The following is a 23,198-nucleotide window of genomic DNA, read 5'->3' as shown; positions in this document are numbered from 1 at the left end:
CAGTCAGGATCAGATCTTCACTTTACGACAAATAGTCGAGAAAGCATGGGAATATAACAAAGATCTGTATTTAAGTTTTGTCGATTTGGAAAAGGCATATGACAAGGTGCCAAGAGAGAAGCTATTCAATACGCTACAGTTATATGGTGTCAATGGGGCATTATATCAAGCAATACTTAGTCTTTATTTAAGTTGTAAGTCAGCAGTTAGAATTGAAGGAAGTACAGGAAGATGGTTTAATGTTAAATCTGGTGTGAGACAAGGATGTACATTATCCCCTGTGTTATTCATTATCTATATGGATCACATTATGAAGGAAAGTGGTATTAAACATGATATCAAAATTGGAGATGTTAATGTCAGCTCTTTGCTTTATGCGGATGAGGTTATACTTCTAAATAAATCTGCTACAAGTCTGCAAGATTCTCTGACTAAATTGAATAGTTGTTGTAATAGATATGGTATGAAGGTCAGCAATAAAAAGACAAAGACAATGAAAATAGGCAGAATCATTGAAAATGTCAACTGTGTTGTGAATGGAGAACCTGTGGAACAAGTAAAACATTTCAGCTATATAGGCGCGATTTTTACTGAAGATGGTAAATTAAATATAGAAATAGACAACAGAATCAGTAAAGCTGGTATGGTGGGAAGTCAATTGAATAAATTCATATGGAATAAGAGAGAAATTAGTCGGAACACTAAATTAGCTGTATACAAGACAGTGTTCAAACCAGTTTTTACTTATCGATCTGAGAGCTGGGTCAGAAGTAAAACACTTGACCATAGACTAGAGACCAGAGATATGAGAGTCCTGAGAAAGATTATAGGCATGAATGGCATTAATGGCAATATCATATTAAAAACGAGGATGTTAGGAAAATACTTAACATTGTCAGCATCCAGGAATGCGTTAGCAGAGCTAATCTCAGGTGGTATGGTCACTTAAACAGAATGGGCGAAGAAAAATTAAAAAAACAAGTGTTCTCTGCCAGGTTGGCAGCAAAACGACCCAGAGGAAGACCAAGATATAGGTGGATTGATACGGTACAAAGTGCTTTAGATGATAGAAATATAAGATCTGATAATGTTGGAGTTTTGACAAGTAACAGACTGATTTGGAAGAAAATTGTAGATAGGAAATTAATAATAATGTAATTTTTTTCATGTAGTACTATCATATCCTGTACACCCCTTGAGGGTATATGGCAGGAATTTGATGATGATGATGATATTCTTATAAACTCTTTTAAATATTTGAAACTTAAGTTTTTTCCTAATTTGGCTATAAAATATGATGGATCCATAATGTACTCCATTTCGATATTTCGCGTATTACAAATTGGAGCACCTCAGCTATAAATGCTTAAAAATTTGACAGATATTATATTTAAAACCCTTTCTGACCTGAATTTTTTTTCCAAGTGAAAAGGAAAAAATTTTTTTTCTATTTATTTTGTCTTTAAGTATAAAAAAGCAAGAGTATCAGGTATTTTTCGAAAAAATACATTTCCAAATAGGAATTCTGAAATGATTCATTTCAGAATTGGACTCATTTGCCATGTAATATGGGCTATGAAAGAAAGCAAAGAAAGTAAGTGATTCCAATTCAAATCACTAGGGCAGAAAGGGTTAAGGAAAGCAAACTTTTATTTTCTCTTTTTATCAAAGATGATCCTAAAAGTCTTCATTTTGGAAATGCAAAATAAAGAGAAGTAGGAGATGTAGGAACCTTTCAGTATTGAGACCACATTTTAAGGTAAATAGTTTAATAAAAATGAGCAATTATAAATTTCATAAGTTGTCAGGGGTACTAGTAAAAAAAAAGTAATACACCTCCTGCAGCTTCTTTACTTAAACAAGATTTTAAGAATGCAATCATGCTATCTTACATCAAGAATGTTATAAAGCAGCTACATTGTTCCATGATGCCTCGACATTGCTCTTGTATTTTAGGTAATGCAAGCTAAATCAACTCCAGTGCTGAATATTATATTCTCATAAGCACTTCCTGGTCAGTTTTCCAAACTTTCAATGTTTCTATATGTTTATATTTATTTATTTATTATACATGTGTATATAGAAAAACCAAAATGTGATAAGAAATAAGTCTTAAATTTAAAATAGTTTAAAAATTGGTCAAACAAAAGCAGGAATGAACTTTCCTGCAAACCAAAATGGTTTCTAGGACTATAGAATTTCGAGAAGTAATTTCACAAAATTAAATAATTGTAACAAATAGTAATGCCCTTGGTAAAAGAAGCAAAACAATTTTATGACATAAACTTTTAATATTCTGTGAACAGCTTATTGGAGATATTAATTTCTGAGAGTTGAAATTAATATCTCCAATTTTGATATCAAAAATTTTTTTACAACTTTCTTCATATTGTGATTCATATTGATGAACAATAGTGGAGATGTGCATCCTTGTCTCAAACCTGATTAACATCAAACCATCTTCCTGTACCTCCTTCTAGACTATGTATTACTTGATATGATGTCTCATTTATATCATAAAATTGTAGTATTCTGTGAACAGCTTTTCTCTTCACATGTTGTCATGTGCCTTTTTCCAGATCTTCAAAACTAAAGTTATATTCCTGTGATTTCTCAGCTAAGTTGAAATGTGATGCTGATTATATCTATTCAACCCCAAACCTGGCTTGTTCCTTCTACACATACAAATACACCTCCATAGGTGAATTTCTGGGCAAATGTCATCTTCTTTAGCTACTTTTCTACATTTGAAGTTTTTGATCAATACTCAAGATAGAAAACTATATCAAGTTTTGCTGTGTACTCCTGATTGCATTCCTCTTGAATATTTTCTGTCTCTTCTTGACTCATTTAGCTGGCTTTATAGAATATCTTTAGTTTTCATGTCAACTCATTCCTTTGACAGTACTCTTTCCTCCATTTCTAAAGTTTTTTAATAGCCTTCAGGATACTGCTTTTTCCAGGACATTTTGACTCTAATGTTTGTTCTGTTTAGCTGTTTTTACACATAGCTTTATATATTTTTTTTGTATTCTTACAATGTACATGCTGACTAACTTGTTATGACCTTTTGATATAGTTTCTTCTTTTCCAGAATTGCCTCTTTGATTCCACAATGAAGTTCAAATATTTCTGTCCTTGCACTGAACTTTGTCTTATGCTTCCCTTGCTGATTCTGCCAATGCTGTCTTCAGATTTTGCCACTGAGTCTTCAGAGTTTGGCAGTTATTTCCAAACTCTTTCATTGTGTCTCCAATAATGTTTGAGTTTACAGTTTAACTCTGTCTGAAAGAAAGTACTTGATTTTGATTGTTTTTAAAACTTTCTTACACAATTTTCTTTTTGATTTTATATTCATTTTCAATCTGTTCACAACTTAAATAGTGATCACTTGCTGTTTTAGATCCCTTGTATATTCTTGTCCTTAATCAGATTCATTATATCGTTATACACAGTAACATTGATCATTGAAACTTTTCTAATTTCTTGTCATTTATTCCCATACATGTCCTGAATTGAAATTCCAGCAAGTATTTATCATTATTATTGGCTTTTCTTTTTTCTACAGATATTTGGCAAAACAGTTCTGTATATTTAGTATTTATTTCCTGCTATACCGTTTAGCCTTCCAATTTATGTGAGCTTTTTTTTTGTCAGGTGCCCTTTTTCTAGTGATTCAAATTCTTCCACTTCTTTCTTATTTGAACTGTCTGTGGTACCATTGACACAAATAAGTCTCATTATTCAATTTCTCCATTCTGATGTTTGTCCACATCACTTGATATTATAATCTTCAAAAAGATTATCCTTGTGTTTATAATATAGATACTCCTTTCATTCACTGATTATTGCCTGCATATAGCATTTTGTATTTGTTAGTTAGAGGAATTTTACCTGTTTTGTCTTCTTTGCTTCAGCAATGCTAGTTATGCTGATTTTGTACTTCTCTAATTCTTCTAGCAGTTCCACTTCTTTTGTAATTTCTATTGATGTTGATGATACTTATCTTATTCAGGTGATGTTGAGCAGGACTTTTTTTTTCCTAGTATAGAGCCTTTATTGTTCATCCTTTCTCTTTATAAAAACTGTTGGGACCTTGTTTAACTGTGAAATACCCCTACCAGCATGATATTTTATGTTATTATATCATCAATGTCTTTTTGGGTTAAGCCAATACAGAACAATTTGGTCATCTACCCAAATTGTATAAATATCTGTATGTGCTAAATTTAGTTCAAGGGAATCCGAATTGCAAATATTGTCTCTATCTGTTTCTTGTTCCAGTCTTCTTTGCACCAGGTTCCTTTGTGCTTGTGTTGGAGGATGGAAACTTTTCATTGGTAACCAGATGCTTATCCATTGTGAAAAATTTAACTGTAATTAATAAAAATTGAAGTTGGAATAGCTAAACTTAACACTGCAGCTATGCTAGTAACTATTTACTTAACTAGGCTCTATGCCAGTTGCACTTCCATGCACGTGCACATGCACGCACACATCTGATCTAGAATGAGTCTAGATCAGGCTCTCACACAACACAACCCATAACTAATCATGTTAACCCTAACACCTCAATATTTGATGATGTAATGATTGTTGTATTACTGTGTCACTTAAGTTTATAAATATTAGGTTGGTAAAAGTTTTTATACAAATATAATTGTATAAATAGGCAAAAGTGTGCTGTAATTTGGCTGAAAATATTTACTATCTAAATATAGCAGCATATCTCTAACTTTCTTGCATCACACGATTTGAGAAATATTGCCTTATAATTTAAGTCTGACTTAGAAAACTTGTTTGTTTTTGTTAGTTTAATGAAATTCTCATTAACAAATATGGTTTCGATATCTGAAGTGAAATGAAAAAAAAAAAGCCTGCTTATGTTTATCATTTGAAAGTATACTTCTAATTGATATTACTAAGCAGCTCCATGTCGTCACAACTGGAGGAAGGAGGGGAAAAAAATCATAATTTCAGTATTCGTATTTATGAATTTAGGGACACAAAACACACGTGTTGAAAAGATTATTTTACTGATTAATAATAAAATAATAACTTTACGTTTTGTTTCGACCCCTGTATTGAGGTCATCGTCAGAAGGATACATATGTATAAGAACCAAGCTACATGCTGTTGTACTCTATACAAGTAAATTACATCTACGTTGTTAACTAATCTTTTTTCTTAGCTTGCCCTCTAGTGATTAAAAAAAAAAAAGATAAAGTAAAATAAAATAAAAACTACAATAAACTCTGCTAAAGTCCTCACGTGCTAGGATTCTTCTGGAATTATAGTTTATATTGCTATTATGATTATCTTCTGGATTTGTACAGTACAGGTTGCTATTGAATGCTAATCCATGGAGATGTGACCCACAAGCAGTGCAGCCTCTACGTTAAGCTAAAGATATGTAGTTCCATGTTAATTAATCAACTGGCCTTTTTGAAATGATGTAGACACAGCAACTTAATACCCAACTGCATTAAACTAAAGAAGAAATTTACATCAGCTAAAGCGCTCCATATCTATGCCAGGCAAGAAAAAGCGTTATTAAGAGAACAGATCCACGAGGCATGAAAGAACTTAGCATCTACCCAAGCCAAAGTGTTAAAACTAAAATTTGAGCTATCCAGTTACATTAATCTGGAAATTTGGAATATTCTAGAAAGATCACAGACGACTCGGCCAAGCACCTATTACTCAAAAACAAAGAACATTTAATAAAGTTTCAAGCATTAAAACTACAGGAAAGCACAAGACAATTACGCTGCCATAACGGAAGGAGTAGCCAATCACCCACAAACGCAGTTAGGAGCAACCAACCACCATCAGACCGCTGTCTGGTTATCAACCAATCAGATTACAACCTCACACAAGGTGAACTCTCGCTACTGGAGAAATGTTTAAATTATGCCATTGCTCCGAGGTCAATAAATAAACTAGATATAATATATCATATCGAGAGAGGTTTAAGATCCCTCCCTGCCAATTTAGCTGACAAAATATGAATGGAAACTGCCTGTTTACTAAATTCAACCAAAAAATTAAGCAGCAACCTAAACAAAGCGGATAAACTGGCCCTCTAATCCCTAAAAAATAACCGTGACATTATTATCACAAAAGCAGATAAAGGGAATGCCACTGTTGTTTTAAATCAGACAACCTACATTGAAAAAATGAACCATTTGGTATCGGACCACAACACCTACCAAATGGTAAATTACAACCCCATGCAATGCAACAAAAAGAAAACTACTTAAATCAGTTAATATGTGGCTGGAAGAAACAATTAAAAAATTAATACCGCAGTATGAGTATGCCCGGAATTTAAGGCCTGCCAAAAGTACACAAAACAGGCACGCCATTACTTCCAATTGTGGAAGGAATTGACAGGCCGAATTACTACTTAGCCAAAAAATTAGCAGCCACACTCAAGGAATTGGTTGGTCATTCCCCTTCCTACATAAAAAATACACAACAATTCATAAACAAAATTTAAAACATTACATTCAACGACCAAGATCTATTAGTCAGCTTTGACATAACTTCCCTTTTCACCAATGTCCCAATCAATGATACTATCTTACTTTTACAGAACATATTTCCACACGACATCACAGCCCTCTTTGCCCACGTACTCCGCTCTGGATATTTCGTGTGGCAAAACAATTTTTACCTTCAAAAAGAGGGTACAGCCATGGGCTCACCACTCTCCCTCCCCAATAGCGAACTTTTATATGGAAGACTTTGAGCAACGAGCTCTAGAATCGGCATGCCTAAAGCCCAAAATTTGGCTCAGATACATTGATGATATTTTCTCCATTTGGCCCCACGGCCGCCAAGCACTAGATACATTCCTCAGCCACCTGAACAAACAACACAAACGCATCCAATTCACCATTGAAATAGAAAAAAACAAGTCTCTTCCGTTCCTAGACACACTTGTCACACTTCTTCCTTCAGGCTGTCTCTCCTTCTCAGTTTACCGCAAACCTACACACACAGGCCAGTACATACACAAAACTTCTTATCATCACCCAACACAAAAACTAGGGGTCATAAGCACCCTTAAACACAGAGCTCAAACCATTTGTTCAAATGAACAAGCTCTTAACCATGAATATGAGACCATCAAACATACCTTTATAAAAAATGGATACAGTATAAAAACCATTCACAAGATCCTTCACAAAGATACCACTAATAACAAAAAAGATTTCAAGAATGCTATTGCTATTGTTAGAGGCATTTCAGAAAAAATAGACAGAACACTACACAAATACAACATCAAAACCACCTTTAAACCCCCGACAAAATTAAGACCCCTACTCAGTTCTTCCAAGCCACACTTAGTGGATCCCCTGCCACACTTAGCCCACCCAGGGGTTTACAAAATAGATTGCAGATGTAACATACCATACATAGGGGAAACAGGGCAAACCATCCCGATCAGAAAGGATGAACACAAACGTCACATAAAATACCTCCATTTTGGAAAAACTGGCCGAGCACGCACTCCAAACATACCACAGAATTGATTGGAAAGGTACCAAGTCCCTACACCGCACCAAAACCTGGTTCGAGCAGAAATTCAAGGAAGCATATGAAATGCTCAAACATGATCCGAATCTGAATAAAAATGATGGTCTAACCATTCCAAGAATGTGGAGGACCCATCTACAACCTTCATAGCAACCATGAAGAAAAATCTCAATACATGAAGACTTGGTGAAGTGTTTTTTTTTTTCCTGAACATTCAATAGCAACCTGTACTGTACAAATCCAGAAGATAATCGTAATATAACAATATAAACTGTATAATTCCAGAAAAATCCTAGCATGTGAGGACTTCAGCAGAGTTTATTGTAGTTTTTATTTTACTTTTTTTTTATCACTAGAGGGCAGGCTAAGAAAAAAGATTAGTTAACAACGTAGATGTAATTTACCTGTATAGAGTGCAACAGCATGGAGCTTGGTTCTTATACACATGTATCCTTCTGAAGATGACTTCAATACAGGGATTGAAACGTAAAGTTATTATTTTATTATTAAACAATAAAATAATCTTTTCATAAATATGAATGCTGATCACCGGGTAACCTTAAAAGAAAGGGATAATTTCAGTATGTCTTAAATAGCTGTTTGTCAAATACATGCATGTTGTTTGCAGATTGTCAATTTCGTACATTGGTTAGAACATTCAAACTACTGTTGTAACAAGTTTGCTTGAGTATGGCATTGAGAAATAGTTCATTATGTACTTGGCTGTTGTTGAATAGGCTGAAGTTGTATGTATGTATGTTATAAAAGTATATGAATGCAGAAATAGTAAGAAGTATTAGTTTATAATGCTGAGTTATCTAAATATTTCTTTTATTCTAATAGCTGCATGTAAAGAGGAAAAAGATGGAGACTTTCCTGTCCTAGGTCTGGGACGTGGCTTGCTCTCATTCTGCAGACCACCAGGTAATTTATTTTAATAGTTGTGTGCACCAATATAAATCATCTGACAGTTACTGTGTATTTTTCTATCTAGTGAGATATGGATTAGTTTCATTTCTACTTCTTTTCTTGAAGGAAATTTAATTGACCTTTTCTGGCTATTCAATTAATCAGCCATTGGTCACACTTTATAAGATGATCTTTTGTATTCTCCAGTTTGGTCCAGTTGGTGGGAGGTGGAAGGGCCTAAGACTTGCTTACTTATATATATATATATATACACACACACACCCAGTCCTGATTTTACATGATCTTTTTTTTTTTACAAGGTTTTGAAATAACACAGTCGACAAAGCTGAAGTAATTATGTTAAGTATGTTTTTTTTTTTTTTTTTTTCAAATTTAAGTTTATTTTTTAAAATGTTATTTTCATATCATGTTCATATTACATATTTTCATATGTAAATATGTTGAATTGGATTTAAATGGTATTGATGCGAACACAGATTGATAAGAAAATAACTATTTATTAACTTAAGCTAATATTTCGCTGGTATTATATCCAGCATCTTCAGAGGCACACAAACAAAGTTTGTTACAAATGCGAGACAACCGACAATCCGGTGAAACAGTGGGGCTAGAATAAGTAATTGCAGTGTGCAACACAAGACTAAAGTCCTAATACGGCAGCATCTAAGTTAAAAAAAAAAAAAAAAACTAGTCCAAAGTTTTGAAAAAAATATAGTAATCCAAATAGTAGTCTTTGAAAGTTTTGAAATGTCCAAAGTAGTGAAAACAATAAAAATAAATAAATATTAATTTGGGCTTAGGATGATTGTCTCCCAAATCTTTGGTAGATTTATACAGCCATACTTGTTAAGGTTTGGAGTATGTTTTAAGGCTTCTGTTGATTACTCCAAACCTTAACAAGTATGCCTGTATAAATCTACCAAAGATTTGGGAGACAGTCATCCTAAGACCAAATTAATATTTATTTATTTTTATTTTATTTTTTTTCACAACTTTGGACTACTATTTTTCAAAACTTTGGACTACTGTTTTTTTTTTTTTTAAACTTAGATGGCACCGTATTTAGTACTTTAGTTTTGTGTTGCATGCTGCAGTTACTTATACTAGCCCCCACTGTTTCACCGGATTGTTGATTGTCTCGCATTTGTAACAAACTTTGTTTGTGTGCTCTGACGATGCTGGATATAATAACAGCAAAATATTAGCTTTTAAGTTAATAAACAGTTATTTTCTTATCAATCTGTGTTCGCATCAATACCGTTTAAATCCAATTCAACATGTGTGATGAACACATAAGCCTATCCACATATGTAAATATATTCATCTAAATTCAAAAATGAAAATTTATAAGAAATTTCCTAGTTTTCCGAGTTGTATTAATTGATTTCTAGCATTGTTATAGTTAAATCGAAAAAAAAACTTTTTTTTTATTAAGGTAAGTTACAATTTTTATAGCATTATTTATTTAACTAATTGAAAATATTTTCTGCCTTGACAGAAATGATGGATAAAACAACTAAAAAGAATCCAAACAAAAAAGCAATTTCTTTAGAAATAAAAATATAAATCTCAGATCTTCTTGCAAAAGGTGAAGATTCCACATCTGTTGGCAAAACTTAATTTGAATGAAGTTACAATTAAAAAATTAAAAACAAAACTGAAAATGCTATACAACAGATTTGATGATTTTGGCATTGATGATATAAATGAAATAATTGCTGACAGTTCTTAATGAGGAAGAGTTATTAGAAATCATGTTGGAGAAGTTTGACCCAAAAGATTTTAGTGATGAGTACAAAGCATCACCACTAACTGCTAATTTAATTCTCAAAGGCCTACGATTGGCAAATAAATTGGAAAATCGTTTTCTGATTAACGATCTCGTAAGTGAAAAAGCTGTTTAAATTCCAATCAGATCTGAAATCATGTATGGGGTCACTACAAGGAGCTATACAAAGACCTCCTCAAATTAGGATTGCAACGATCTATTTCCTCGGAAATAGATCTCCTCAGAAAGTGATTTTGCACCGATTCATCATAAAAGGATGCACTTACTATCAGAAAGTGACTTGAAATAAAAAATCATTATTAAATCCTATTTTCTTATTCCTGAATTATATTATTTTTCTTTTTGAAATTTAATTAAAATTTTTTTTTTTTTATTTCTGAAAGATTGAGGTTTTTTTTGGTTAAAATACTGAAATTAAAATTCATTTACGTTTTTTAAATAAAATATGGATGGATATGCTCAAATAAACAAAATTTGTGTTTCTATTATCAAGATTACTAACTTTTTTTAAGTTGTGGATGCTAATATTTTTCTGTATTATCTGTATTTAGTATGTACTATCCAGTACATACTAAATGTCTTTTTTTACATGATATTCTTTGGAATGTATATACCATATAAAAACAGGATTGTGTGTGTATATGAGGGGATATCCCAAAATAACTGGAATTATTTTTTAAAAAAAAAAAATTATTAAATTTATAATATTATATTCTAGTCTCCTTCAGAGTACTCTCCATATAAGTTAGTGCACTTGTCCCAATGTTTTTTTCCCTGCTGGAATCAGTTTTAGAACTGTTTAATTGGAATACAGTTTATGGCCTCCAGTGACTTTTCTTTCACTGGAGGCCATAAACATTTCACACATTAATTATTTAGTATTACATAATTAATATTTAGTTGTTTAGGATCTAATAACATTTTCAGACTCCCAGATTTTTCTCTTAGTTGTATCATAGCAATACTGTAAAAGTTCTGATTTATCCTATAAAACTTGATTCTCATTTGCGAAGCAGCCTTCAGCTGACCCACAAGCTGAGGCTTTATTCCTATAAATTTATTCCTATTCCTATATACCATAGGAATAAAGCTGAGGCTTTATTCCTATGGTATTCAATATCATAATTTCTGAAAGAGAAAGTAATTCCTGAAAGAGAAAAGATCAACAAGAAATGAATAACTCAGGAAATCCTAAAATTGGTATAAGAGAAAAGAGAACTGAAACTTAAAAGAGATAATTCAGAGGCAGCAGATGAGTTATACAATCAAAAATGCAATGAAGTACAGAAAGCAGCAAGATCTGATAAAGCCAAATGGTTGGAGGACCAGTGCAAAGACATTGAACAGTACTATGGAGAACACAAAACTAGATAGGTCTACAAACTTATAAGAAATGTCAATAGGAAGTGGCAAACAAGATCAGTAGCAGTCAAAGATGAAAATGGTAAAGTATTGATGGACAAGACAGAAACCATGACAAGATATTGCAGCGAACTATATAAATATCAACTAAATGATACTTCAACAGAAGTAATTAAAGAACTAAAAGCAATCTCTCCACCAGCAGAGATCTTTGAAAATGACATCTTGGAAGAGGAGGTGAATAAGGCTATAAAACATCTCAAGAACAGCAAGAGTCCTGGAAATGACAACATAATAGACGAGATGCTAAAATATAGGGGAGAATCAGTTGCAAAAGAAATACATAAGCTATGTAATGAAATATTATGATCACGTTATGCCCCCGAAGAGTGGAAAAAATCAGTCTTGGTTGTTCTTCATAAGAAAAGCAGTGATTACAGAACTATTGCATTAATGAGTCATCTTGGCAAAGTGCTGATGAAAATACTAACAGAGACCCTGAAGGGGCATATGGAGGCACATCTTCCATACTCGCACTAAGACTAACAGCAGAGAAAGCTTGAAGAAAGAACAAAAAGATATATTGCTGTTTTGTGGACTTCCAAAAAGCATTTGATAATATTGACCAAAATATGACATGGGCTGTCTTGGAATCCTATGGTGTGGATAGTAAATTGATCCACCTGCTGAAAGATATAAACAGCCAAGCACAAGCAAAAATCAGAATAGCAGGTGAGACTAGAGATTGGTTTGCCACTAGTCAAGGCATAAGACAAGGGGACCCAATATCACTAATTATCTTCATGACACATCTGGGAAGAACACTAGATAAGATTAAAGAAGAAGGTGGAGGCATTTCAATAAATGGCATGAGAATAAACTATCTCTGCTTTGCAGATGACATCGTGGTGATTGAAGAAGACACAGCAAGGCTGGAACAGACATTGCAAACACTATACACAGAAGGAAAAAGATATGGACTAAATGTCAACTTTGAAAAAATTAAAACAATGATATTCAGACAACAGGAATTACTGAACAGAGTTACGATAGACAGATTTCAACTGGAAAATGTGGAATACTTCACATATCTTGGATGCCACATGAAGTATGATTTGGACACCAAAAGAGAGATAAAAATTAGAATAGCCAGAGCAACAACTATTTTAAAAGCCATGGACAAAATATGGAAGAGCCGAGCTATAAAGATGCAAACTAAACTGTGCATTGTAGAAACCTGTATCTTCAGCAGCATGCTCTATGGATGCGAGGCCTAAGTACTACTGAGAGAATCTGAAAGAAGGATATTGGCATTTGAGAGGAAGTGCTATAGAAAGATCTTGAGAATAAGCTGGATACAGAAAGTGAACAATGAGGAAATCTACAGACGAATACAACCAAAAGAAAACCTGATCCAGCAAATAATCAAAGGGAAATTACATCTATTTGGCCATATATGTAGAATGAATGATGAGAGAAAATTAAAAACGTTGCTGTTTGGAATGATTGAAGGAAAGAACAAAAGAGGAAGACCAAACAGAGAATGGAGCAATGACATCGTCAAATAGTGCGGAAACTCTATACACAAATTGAGTCATCTTGCACAAAACAGAATGCAATGGAACAATCATATCAAGATGGGCAGACACCTACGGGCATTGGACCCATGGTTGTTGATCATGATGATTCAATATCTCGAATGTGTTCTTCAATACAGTGTTCAATTGATTTCTTTCTAAGATGATCAGCAATCACACCATAGTCATAAACACCTGGATATTGAAGTGGGCAATGTCGAGGTTTTGTGGATTGGAGTGGTGATCTCATTTTGATAAAGGAGGTAAATACCACTTTGATCATTATTCCTTAAGCATTTTTGTAAGTTTTATGGAAATAGAGCTAATACATGGAAGTATGATGAATCCTCTGACTTCTTTTTCATTTAGAAATTTCTCTAGTGTCATGTTGGTTGAGTAGTCTGAAGATGATGTGATCATTATAGCCATTTTTAAGGAAAGCATTTCTTAAATGTTGAAGTTCTTTGGCTAGTTCATCCTTGTCAGTGATGAGTTGGCAGGCTCTTGCTCTTAGTATGGAAATAATACCCAATTTTTGAGGTCTCTAATGATGGGACAAGGCATGTGGATATCTGTCAGCGTGTGTGTAGGTTTTCAAAAATATACTTTTAATTTACCCATTTTCTTAGAGAAGCTTTCATTTCTGGACCTTCTACCATCATCATCAAATTCCTGATTTGTACCCTCAAGGGGTGTACAGGATATGATAGTACTACATGAAAAATTTACGTCATTAATAACTTCCTATCTACAATTTTACTCCATATCAGTCTCTTACTTGTCAAGACTAATATTATCAGATCTTATATTTCTATTCTCTGAGGCACTTTGTACCTTATCATTCCACCTATTTCTTAGTCTTCCTCTGGGTCGTTTTCCTGCTATCCTGGCAGAGAACACTTGTTTTGTTAATCTTTCCTCGCCCATTCTGTTTAAGTGACCATACCACCTGAAATTAGCTCTGCTAACACATTCCTGGATGCTGACAATGTCAAGTTATTTCCTAATATCCTCAATTTTAATATGATATCGCCATTGATGCCATCTGTTCACGCCTATAATCTTTCTCAGGACTCTCATATCTGCAGTCTCTAGTCTTTGGCCAAGTGTTTTACTTCTGACCCAGCTCTCAGATCGATAAGTTAAAACTGGTTTGAACACTGTCTTGTATACAGCTAATTTAGTGTTCCGACTAATTTCTCTCTTATTCCATATGAATTTATTCAATTGACTTCCCACCATACCAGCTTTGCTGATTCTGTTGTCTATTTCTATATTTAATTTACCATCTTCAGTAAAAATCGTGCCTATATAGCTGAAATGTTTTACTTGTTCCACAGGTTCTCCATTCACAACACAGTTGACATTTTCAATGATTCTGCCTATTTTTATTGTCTTTGTCTTTTTATTGCTGACATTCATACCATACCTATTACAACAGTTATTCAATTTAGTCAGGGAATCTTGCAAGCTTGTAGCGGATTTATTTAGAATTATAATATCGTCCGCATAAGGCAAAGAGCTGATATTAACATCTCCAATTCTGATATCATGTTTAATACCACTTTCCTTCATAATGTGATCCATATAGATAATGAATAACAGAGGGGATAATGTACATCCTTGTCTCACACCAGATTTAACATTAAACCATCTTCCTGTACTTCCTTCAATTCTAACTGCTGATTTACAACTCAAATAAAGACTAAGAATTGCTTGATATAATGCCCCATTTACTCTATATAACTGTAGCGTATTGAATAGCTTTTCTCTTGGCTCCTTGTCATATTCCTTTCCCAGATCGACAAAACTTAAATACAGATCGTTGTTATATTCCCATGCTTTCTCAACTATTTGTCGTAAAGTGAAGATTTGATCCTGACAACCTCTATTTGGCCTGAATCCGGCTTGTTCTTCACCAAGCTTTTCTTCCACAATTTTTCTTAACCATTTCTCAAGTATACTTGCATATATTTCCAGGAACACTCAGTAAGGAAATACCTCTGTAATTCTCACATTTCCTTTTTTATATATGGTTCTATTTCCTTTTTTATATATACTATTAGAGCTCTACTCCAGTCATCAGGAATTTGTCCCTCTGTACAGGCCTTCTGAACTATACAGAGCAGCCACTGTAAGACTTTTATACCACCATTCTTCAGCATTTCTGGTCGAATATAGATCGCCCACCAATTAGAGGTCTCTCGATACTTCTGTATATGTCAAAAAAAGGTGAATCCATTCCGATAATAGGGTAATCAATCTGTCTTCGGGGATATGTTTGTTTATTATTACAGGTCAGAAAATTTAGCTTTTCTTTTATGAACATTGTAGTTTTTAAAGTGTAACTATTTTACTTGTATAACAGTTGGAAAAATGTACGTAGAGTATTAACAAGATTAGAAAAGGTATAGCATAAAACAAAAATTTAACTAAGTTTATTTTTAAGAAAGTTTTCTATAAAATAAAAATAATTATACAGAAAAACAGAAATTTTTTCAAATGAACTTAGATATTCTAAACTTACAGTTGAGAGAACTGAGACACTTTAATGTCCTAAACTGATTAATTATTTATGACTTGTTGTGACTCTTTTAACAAACCCATGCAAAAAAAAGGTTGGAAAAAATACCATTATCAAATCCTTTTAATCTTCATAGTCATCTGAATCAGTGTCCGAATCGTTATCACTTTCACTTAAACTGATCACCAAAGGTTCGCATAATTCTTCGATAATTCCGTCTCTGTCCCAATACATATTTTCCAATGAGGTGACATGAAAGAAATATTTTCTCCAGTTTTGAATTGTAATACTTTCAATCGCCTGTTCTGAAAGCTTAAAAAGTTTCGACATGTCAATCTCCAGTTACGTTGCAATGGCGAATGAAACTTTTCACTTCTGCCCAAACATACTCAATAGTATTAATATCGCAATGATATGGTGGTAGCCTCAAAGCTAGAAATCCATGCTCTTTGAGCATCGTGTCGAATTTAAATAGTTTAGTTGTGGGCGAGTTTCTTCTGACCAAATTAAGCAATTCAATTTTTCGCATATCTGGGGAATGAGAAATGTTATTTGCAGAGAGCCAATCCATAAGAACTTGCTTCTTATTAGACCAATTTGGAATTTTGTTTGATCGAATAGAGTAATATGAAGCATTATCAATTATAACAACAGCATTTTTAGGAAGGTTTGGAATCAGTTTTTCTTCTGCTCACTTTTCGAAGATCGTAGAATTCATTTGCCTATGGTAATTGGCTTTGTATAATAAGTTTGAATTTGGTAAAAAACCCATTTCTCCACCCGCTCACAAAATTATTATGCTCTGCAAGGCATTTCCAGTTTGTAGCACTCCACATTCTTCTTTAGACTGCCAACATTTTCCATAAGTTAAATTACTATCAATCCAAGTTTCATCTAGATACACAATTGGTTTTTTTCTCCTCCCTGAAACGTCTTATTGCTCTCAAATACTGTGTTCTAGATAAAACAATGTCACTTCACTCCATGATAAGTTTCCTTTTATTCTGGGACTTTTTAAAACAAAATCTGATTTCATGAAGTATTTTCCTTAAAGTTTCTCTTTTCCAAGGAAAATTAATTTTTTCTTTAAGCACAGGAATCAATTTCGGAACAGCTGGCACTCTTTTCTCGACCACGTAAAATTCGTGAATAGTTCTTCTTATAACGTCTACATCAAAATCATTCAAAGCTACGGTTTCCATGGTTTTCTTTACTCTGGTGCTTTTTTTTTAGGAAATTTAAATTTTGGCTTACCTTCACCTTTTGATTCCCTACGAATTCTTTTGACAGTCGACCCCGATATGCCCGCAATTGCACTTGCATGTTTTATGACTTGAGAAAGGGGAACAAGGAGACGATTCTTTTTCGCAGAATGTCAGCACATTATTCAATATTCTTTTGCAAGAGCTACTGAAACATTTAACAACAGAACTTGATGACTGTACTGGATCCATCATACAAATTAATAATAAAAAAATAATGCAAAAAAGTGACAACAAAAATCAAGCTAGTACTAGTACAGCGACAAACAAGAAAGCACGTGATTTCGCATGATGGCGACCAATTCATACTTCCTTCATTTCTTTCTCCCCTTCAGCATGAATCGACAATTCTTGGCAAAATGCCAAGGAGAGATCTACAAACGGTGGGCGAACTATATCATCTACTCCTGTTTCCACATTTTAAGCCTTTGATGGCTTTTTCTACTTCAAGTATGGATATGTATTCCTGCCTGTATGTCGTTTGAGTGTTTTTTAATACTATGCTATCACTGCTTGTTTCGTTTAGCAATTTTTCGAAGTAATTACTCCATACTTCAAGGATATCTTTTTCTCCTCTTTTCATGTCACCTTTATGATCTCTAATTCCTTTTACAGCACTCTTTCCTCCATTTTTAAGCTTCTTCAACAACCTAAAGAATATCTTACCACCTGCTTGATATTTATTTTCTATGTTCTTGCCAAAGTCCTCCCGTGACTTTGTTTCTGACTAAATATAATCAGTGTTTCGCTTTCTTACATTTGTTTCTGTATTCTCTAAGAGCACAAACTGACTTATTTACCAGGGACTTTTGATATGCTTTCTTCTTTTCTTTCACTGCCTCTTTAACTTTCTGTGTCCACAATGGAGTTCTGATTTTTCTATCCTTGCAGACAACTTCACCACATGCCTCTCTGGCTGAATCAATCAGGGTTTTCTTCAAGGCTTGTCACTGAATCTCCAAGGTTTGGTTCTTGTTCTCAAACTCTTTCAATTTTTCTTCAATAATCTTTGTGCATTTTAGTCTGCAGTTCACATCTGAGAGCTGCTCAACTTTTATTCGCTTTAAAACTTTCTTGCATGTTATTCTTTTTAATACGAAATTCAATTTTAAACTGCTCAAGACTAAATAGTGATCACTTCCAATTTCAAATCCTCTGTAGACTCTGGTGTCCTGCACCAGTGGAAAAAACATCACTATCAACAATAACAAAGTCAATCAGACTTTTCTTATTCCTTGCTTCTTCTCTCCATTTGAATTTGTGCACATTTTTATGTTGAAACATGGTGTTAGTAATAACCAGTCCATATCCTGAGCAGAAATCAAACAGGTATTTGCCATTATTATTAGCTTTGCTCTTTTCTCCAAATTTTTCCCAAAATATTTTTGGATGTCTGACAATCATTTCCTACTTTGCTATTTAGATCCCCAACAAGGACCAACTTTTCCTTTTTCACTGTATCAGTTGCTTTCTCTAAAGGATCAAAAAATTCCTCCACTTCTACCTTAGTAGAACCTTCTGTGGACCATAGGCACAAATAAGTCTCATTGTCCAATTCCCCATTCTGATATCTGCCCACATCACTCTGCTTGAGACTGCCTTGCATTCAAGAAGATTAGCCTCGCATTTTGTGTTGAATACAATGGCTTCTCCTTCTTTTCCTTGATTGTGATTGCGATTGCTTGAATATAACATCTTGTATTTAATGCTCAGATAGTTCTCATCAGTTTTGGTCTTTTTTGTTTCAGTCACCCCTATTATGATGTCGATCTGGTACTTATCTAATTCTTCAGCTAGCTCCATTTCTTTGCCATTCAGGCTTCTTACGTTGATAGTACCGATCTTTAACTCAGGTGATGTTGAGCTTGGGTGTGCTTTCAAATTTGTTCCAGTAGCTGACTGGAACCATTTTGCTGTTTAACCTGGTTCCCTGGTCAAACAGCAAAATGGTTCCTTGGCGAAAGTAACAAGGGGGCCTTGTTTAACCGGGCTATGCTCCAGCCGGCATGAAATGTTTTCATGTTGTACTATCATTTGTATATTAGTTTAAGTCAATAAGAATACAATTTGGTCCACTAAATCCCAAATTGGCAGCCCATCCTCGTTCATTCAGTATCCAGGTAGATACTCAACAGGGTGCACCACGAGAAGGTGAGGATTGGACATTAGGTCAGAAGCCCTGGTCAATTCTCTGCATTCCTTTAAAGGCTTTGTGGAGGTCTCCTCTCAGTTATACAGCTTTGACTCTTAAGCACCCCACCTTCTACCATTAGATTCTAATTTATAGGTGAATTTTATTTTAGGATGTTGATGATTCAGGTACTCATGAAAAAGCAGAAGTGAACATAGTCTGTGGTTACAGACTCAGACTGAGAATATGTCATTAACATACCTTTTCCATAATTTTGCTTTATGATGGTATTCTTTTATGGCCTTGTTTTCGAATGGTTCCATATAAAGATTTGCTAAAAAATGGTGAAAGAGGACTACCCATGGCTAAACCAGAGTTCTGTTTGTATATTGTGTTTTTATATTTAAAGTATCCAGATTGAAATGTAGTGTTTGAGGAGTAGGTTATGACACTCCTTGTGGTAAATTAATCTGCCACACCCATCCATCTGCTCGATAGAGGGTGTAGTGTGATTCTTTGCTCTGTAACACAGATTTCCAAACTTCTGCATCCCACCTGAATTATGTTGGTTCAGGTAATGTGGGGCTTGCATATCGTGGTCCTACCATGAAAACCCATGTTGTGAGTCTCTGTTCTGATTGTTTTTGTGTAAATTTATGTTCCAGTCGATTCCCACACTCTACATTCAGCATGTTGCCTGGCTTATGACAGTTTTTACATATTAACCTTCACAGCACCCTAAGTTCACGTTTGGTGAGTGTGTTAGCAGGGCTGGCTCTCCCGATGGTGCAACAAGTGCATTTGCAAAAGGTGGCAAAATTGACCTAAACTATATGAAAAATAAATCATAAAAGTCATTTATTTCCTCTCTTGAAACCAAACTTCAGGATGTCATTAATGAAATTTTTACATAATGAAATTTCATTGTACTGTATATTTTTTAAAAATCGTAATAATTTAAAACAGTGTTTCTCAGTGTGGGGCATACTCCCCACAGGGGGACAATTAGAAAATGTTATATACGTATTTATATTATACTTTTTCAGAACTTGACTGGCTATTATGTTGGGGGGGGGTATCAAAATCTTTGAGACGTTGAGGTAGGGCATGATCCAAAAAACATTGAGAAACAGTGATTTAAAATAATGTAGTATTATGTTGCATTTAATATCGCACTGTCAGTGTCAATATCAAACGACATGACAATAACAGAACACCTATCTTGCATTTATTTCCAATTCTATTGTTGGCCATGAGGCGACCTTGACCAGGGGGTAAATCTCATTTAACCAATGAGACCAAACAGTCATAATGAGATAATTGGTTAAGAGTAAATCAATTAAAGAAATAGAATCCACTGCACAACTGTATATAAAATACAGTTGTGCAGTGATTGTTAATAATACTTTTTTTTTTGATACAGTTATTAGGATATGGCTTTTAAAATAATTTTAACATTCCAATATGTCTGATAAAAGAAAAACTAGCAGGTGCAGAATATCGCAGATGAAAATCAGAAAAAGAATGCAATATTCAGAAACAAAGTGGGGCTTTGGATAATATCTAAAAACTGAAACAGCTAATTTAGTACAAGAGAAAATAAGCAAAGGGACTGAAACCAAAAAATCTGAGTTCATGGCAAGTACTAATTGCATTCCTAGTAATGTCAATATTATTAACAATGAGGGCGAAAATGAAACTGATTTAACATCTTCCTCTTCAAAAAAATTAAGTGATGAACTCTAAATGAACATTGATCCAGCAAGATGGAATCCCTCTAAGTGATGGTAAAAGACTGGAAATCATAATGAAAGGTCTGCCAGTGAGACCAACAAGTGATTTCATTTTTCCATCAGCTCTAATTGGTTGGAAATTTTCATTAAATCATTACACTACAGAACTAAGCAATGGAGAACATATTAATTGGTCATGGTTAGTGTATTCTAAAAAAAAAAGATTCTGTATTTTGTTTCTCTTATAAGTTGTTTTCTGGTAATAAAATTTCACTCACATCTGATGGATATAACGATTCAAAAAAAAAAAATCAGCTAACGCCTTTTTATTCCCGTATATTGGGAGTAGATGAGGCCGTTTAGCCCTATCTAACTTTTGAAGACTGAGTGGGCAGTTCAATCTCCACTGGTACCCAATCAGAGATAGCTTGCCCAAGGCTATCACTAATTAAGCGGCTCGCAGTGAAGAGAGGCGGCTCAACAAGTGCCACCATCTCTTGGCCCATAACACTCATATTTAATGTCTGAAATAATGTGGATTCTACGATCGATTTTCTTGAGTTTACGAGACGAAAAATCCGAGTTACCAGCCCGCTTGCCCTTGCCAGAGATCAACTAACTCGGGAACCGGTCGAAGAAAGGCTTAGAAAAATTTCTTCTAGTCACTGACTAGATTCGAAACCAAGAAGTCTTCCTTCGTGCGTGCAAACGCCACATCCACTGAGCTACACAGGCTCCCTCGAATATAACGATTGGGGACATTTATATCTGTCTCTTAATGAACACAAAAAATCTAAAAAAAAACCACTTGGAGTCTGATAAGATGTGGACTGAGTCATCATCTAGACTTAAATTACAACAGACGATTGATTCAATGCAACAAAAATTATTAAATGCAGAGGTTCAGCACTGGAGGAGCATAATAGAACACCTAATTGCCATTGTTCAATTTTTAGCTCATCGGAGTTTGTCCTTTTCAGGAACATCTGATAAATTATATGTTCATAATAATGTCAATTTTTTGAAGTTTGTTGAATCAATTGCCAGATTCGATAATGCTATGTCTGAACATTTACTGAGAGTATCTTGTAGATCAGCCCAACATTATCTTGTAAAAAAACATTCAAACTGAATTGATTTCTCTCCTCTGAGGCCATAAAAAGGAAAATAATTTCTGTGGTGTAGAATGCTGAATATTACAGCATAATTGCTCAATATGACTCCTGACGTAAGTCATATTGAGCAATTAACACTAATTGTAAGATTTGTTAATATGGATTCGGCTGATATCAATATTCATGAGCACTTTGTTGGTTTCATTCCTGTAGAAACCACTACAGGCTGAATGTATTCTTAAAAAATTGTCAGATATGAATATTCCTATCTCAAACATGTGTGGCCAGGGTTATGACAATGGATCAAACATGAAAGGAAAACATTCAGTTCAGCAATGCATTAGGGATTAGAACTCGAGAGCTTTTTTTTTATACCTTGCTCTTCTCGTTCTCTGAACTTAGTTGATGATAATGCTGCTATGTCATCTAGTGAAGGGATTTCATTCTTTGAAACAGTTCCGAAAAGCTGCTCTCCAAAGCCTTGAGAATATCAGAAATGATGAATCATTTCAAAATTTTCTTGTAGATGCTACAACATTAGCTGAAAAAGTTGAAGCTGGTCCTAATTTGAAACCAACGTTTGTAAGTACTAGAGTAGGGTGACCAGATTTTCAAAACAAATAAAAAAGGACATTTTGAATTTTTCAGCAATTAAAAAAAGGGACAAAAACAGGACACTTCTGGTATACTCTACATAAAAATGGAATAACATATAATTATAATTACAGTACACAAGACTGATGTGTGCATTATAATTATGGAGTATCAGCATTATCATTATTGTATTTATATGAAGACATTATTTCTTCCAAAAGTGTTGGTTCTTTCAAGATGCACTCATAAAAGTCAATACACGAAATGTTAAAGTGTGTCTTGATCACAATTATTGCTTTCACAGTCTTGGTGTTGAAGAGGTTCTTTTCATCAGATCACAAAGAACTCATGAGAGAAAAAATTTTCTCTACTGTTGCATTTGTTCCTGGGATTGCCATTCCAAACACAACACTAGTAGTATGTTTTTGTAGTGGATGTTTAGTTCTTGGAGCACCTTAAATACGTCACAGCACGTTTTTGTCCCCTTCAGTGTTTGTGTCCTTCCATTCTTCCAGCATTCACAACATTATGTATATGCCTGACTTCATCAAATAATTCATCTTCATTAACAATATTGAATATTTTGCTGTCAACATCGCTGATTGCTTTTAGGCTGCTTGCAACTTCAGCCCAAGT

At 34.1% G+C, this 23,198-nt stretch overlaps 1 protein-coding gene across 2 annotated transcripts in view; it reads left to right on the top strand.

The window, feature by feature from the left end:
* Positions 1-23,198, top strand: part of arx (asterix) — a 296,423-nt gene that overhangs the window by 199,648 nt on the left and 73,577 nt on the right. For both annotated transcript variants that reach the window (XM_090404855.1, XM_090404856.1), the window contains one exon: positions 8,389-8,469. In XM_090404855.1, coding sequence (XP_090260981.1) covers positions 8,389-8,469 — 81 coding nt within the window. The remainder of the gene's footprint in view (positions 1-8,388; positions 8,470-23,198) is intronic.

The sequence above is a fragment of the Typopeltis vanoorti genome, chromosome 15 (genome assembly GCF_054136105.1).
Source record: "Typopeltis vanoorti isolate ZY-2024b chromosome 15, IOZ_Tvanoo_1.0, whole genome shotgun sequence".
Taxonomy (NCBI): domain Eukaryota; kingdom Metazoa; phylum Arthropoda; class Arachnida; order Uropygi; family Thelyphonidae; genus Typopeltis; species Typopeltis vanoorti.
This window is presented reverse-complemented; position numbering and strand designations above follow the sequence as displayed.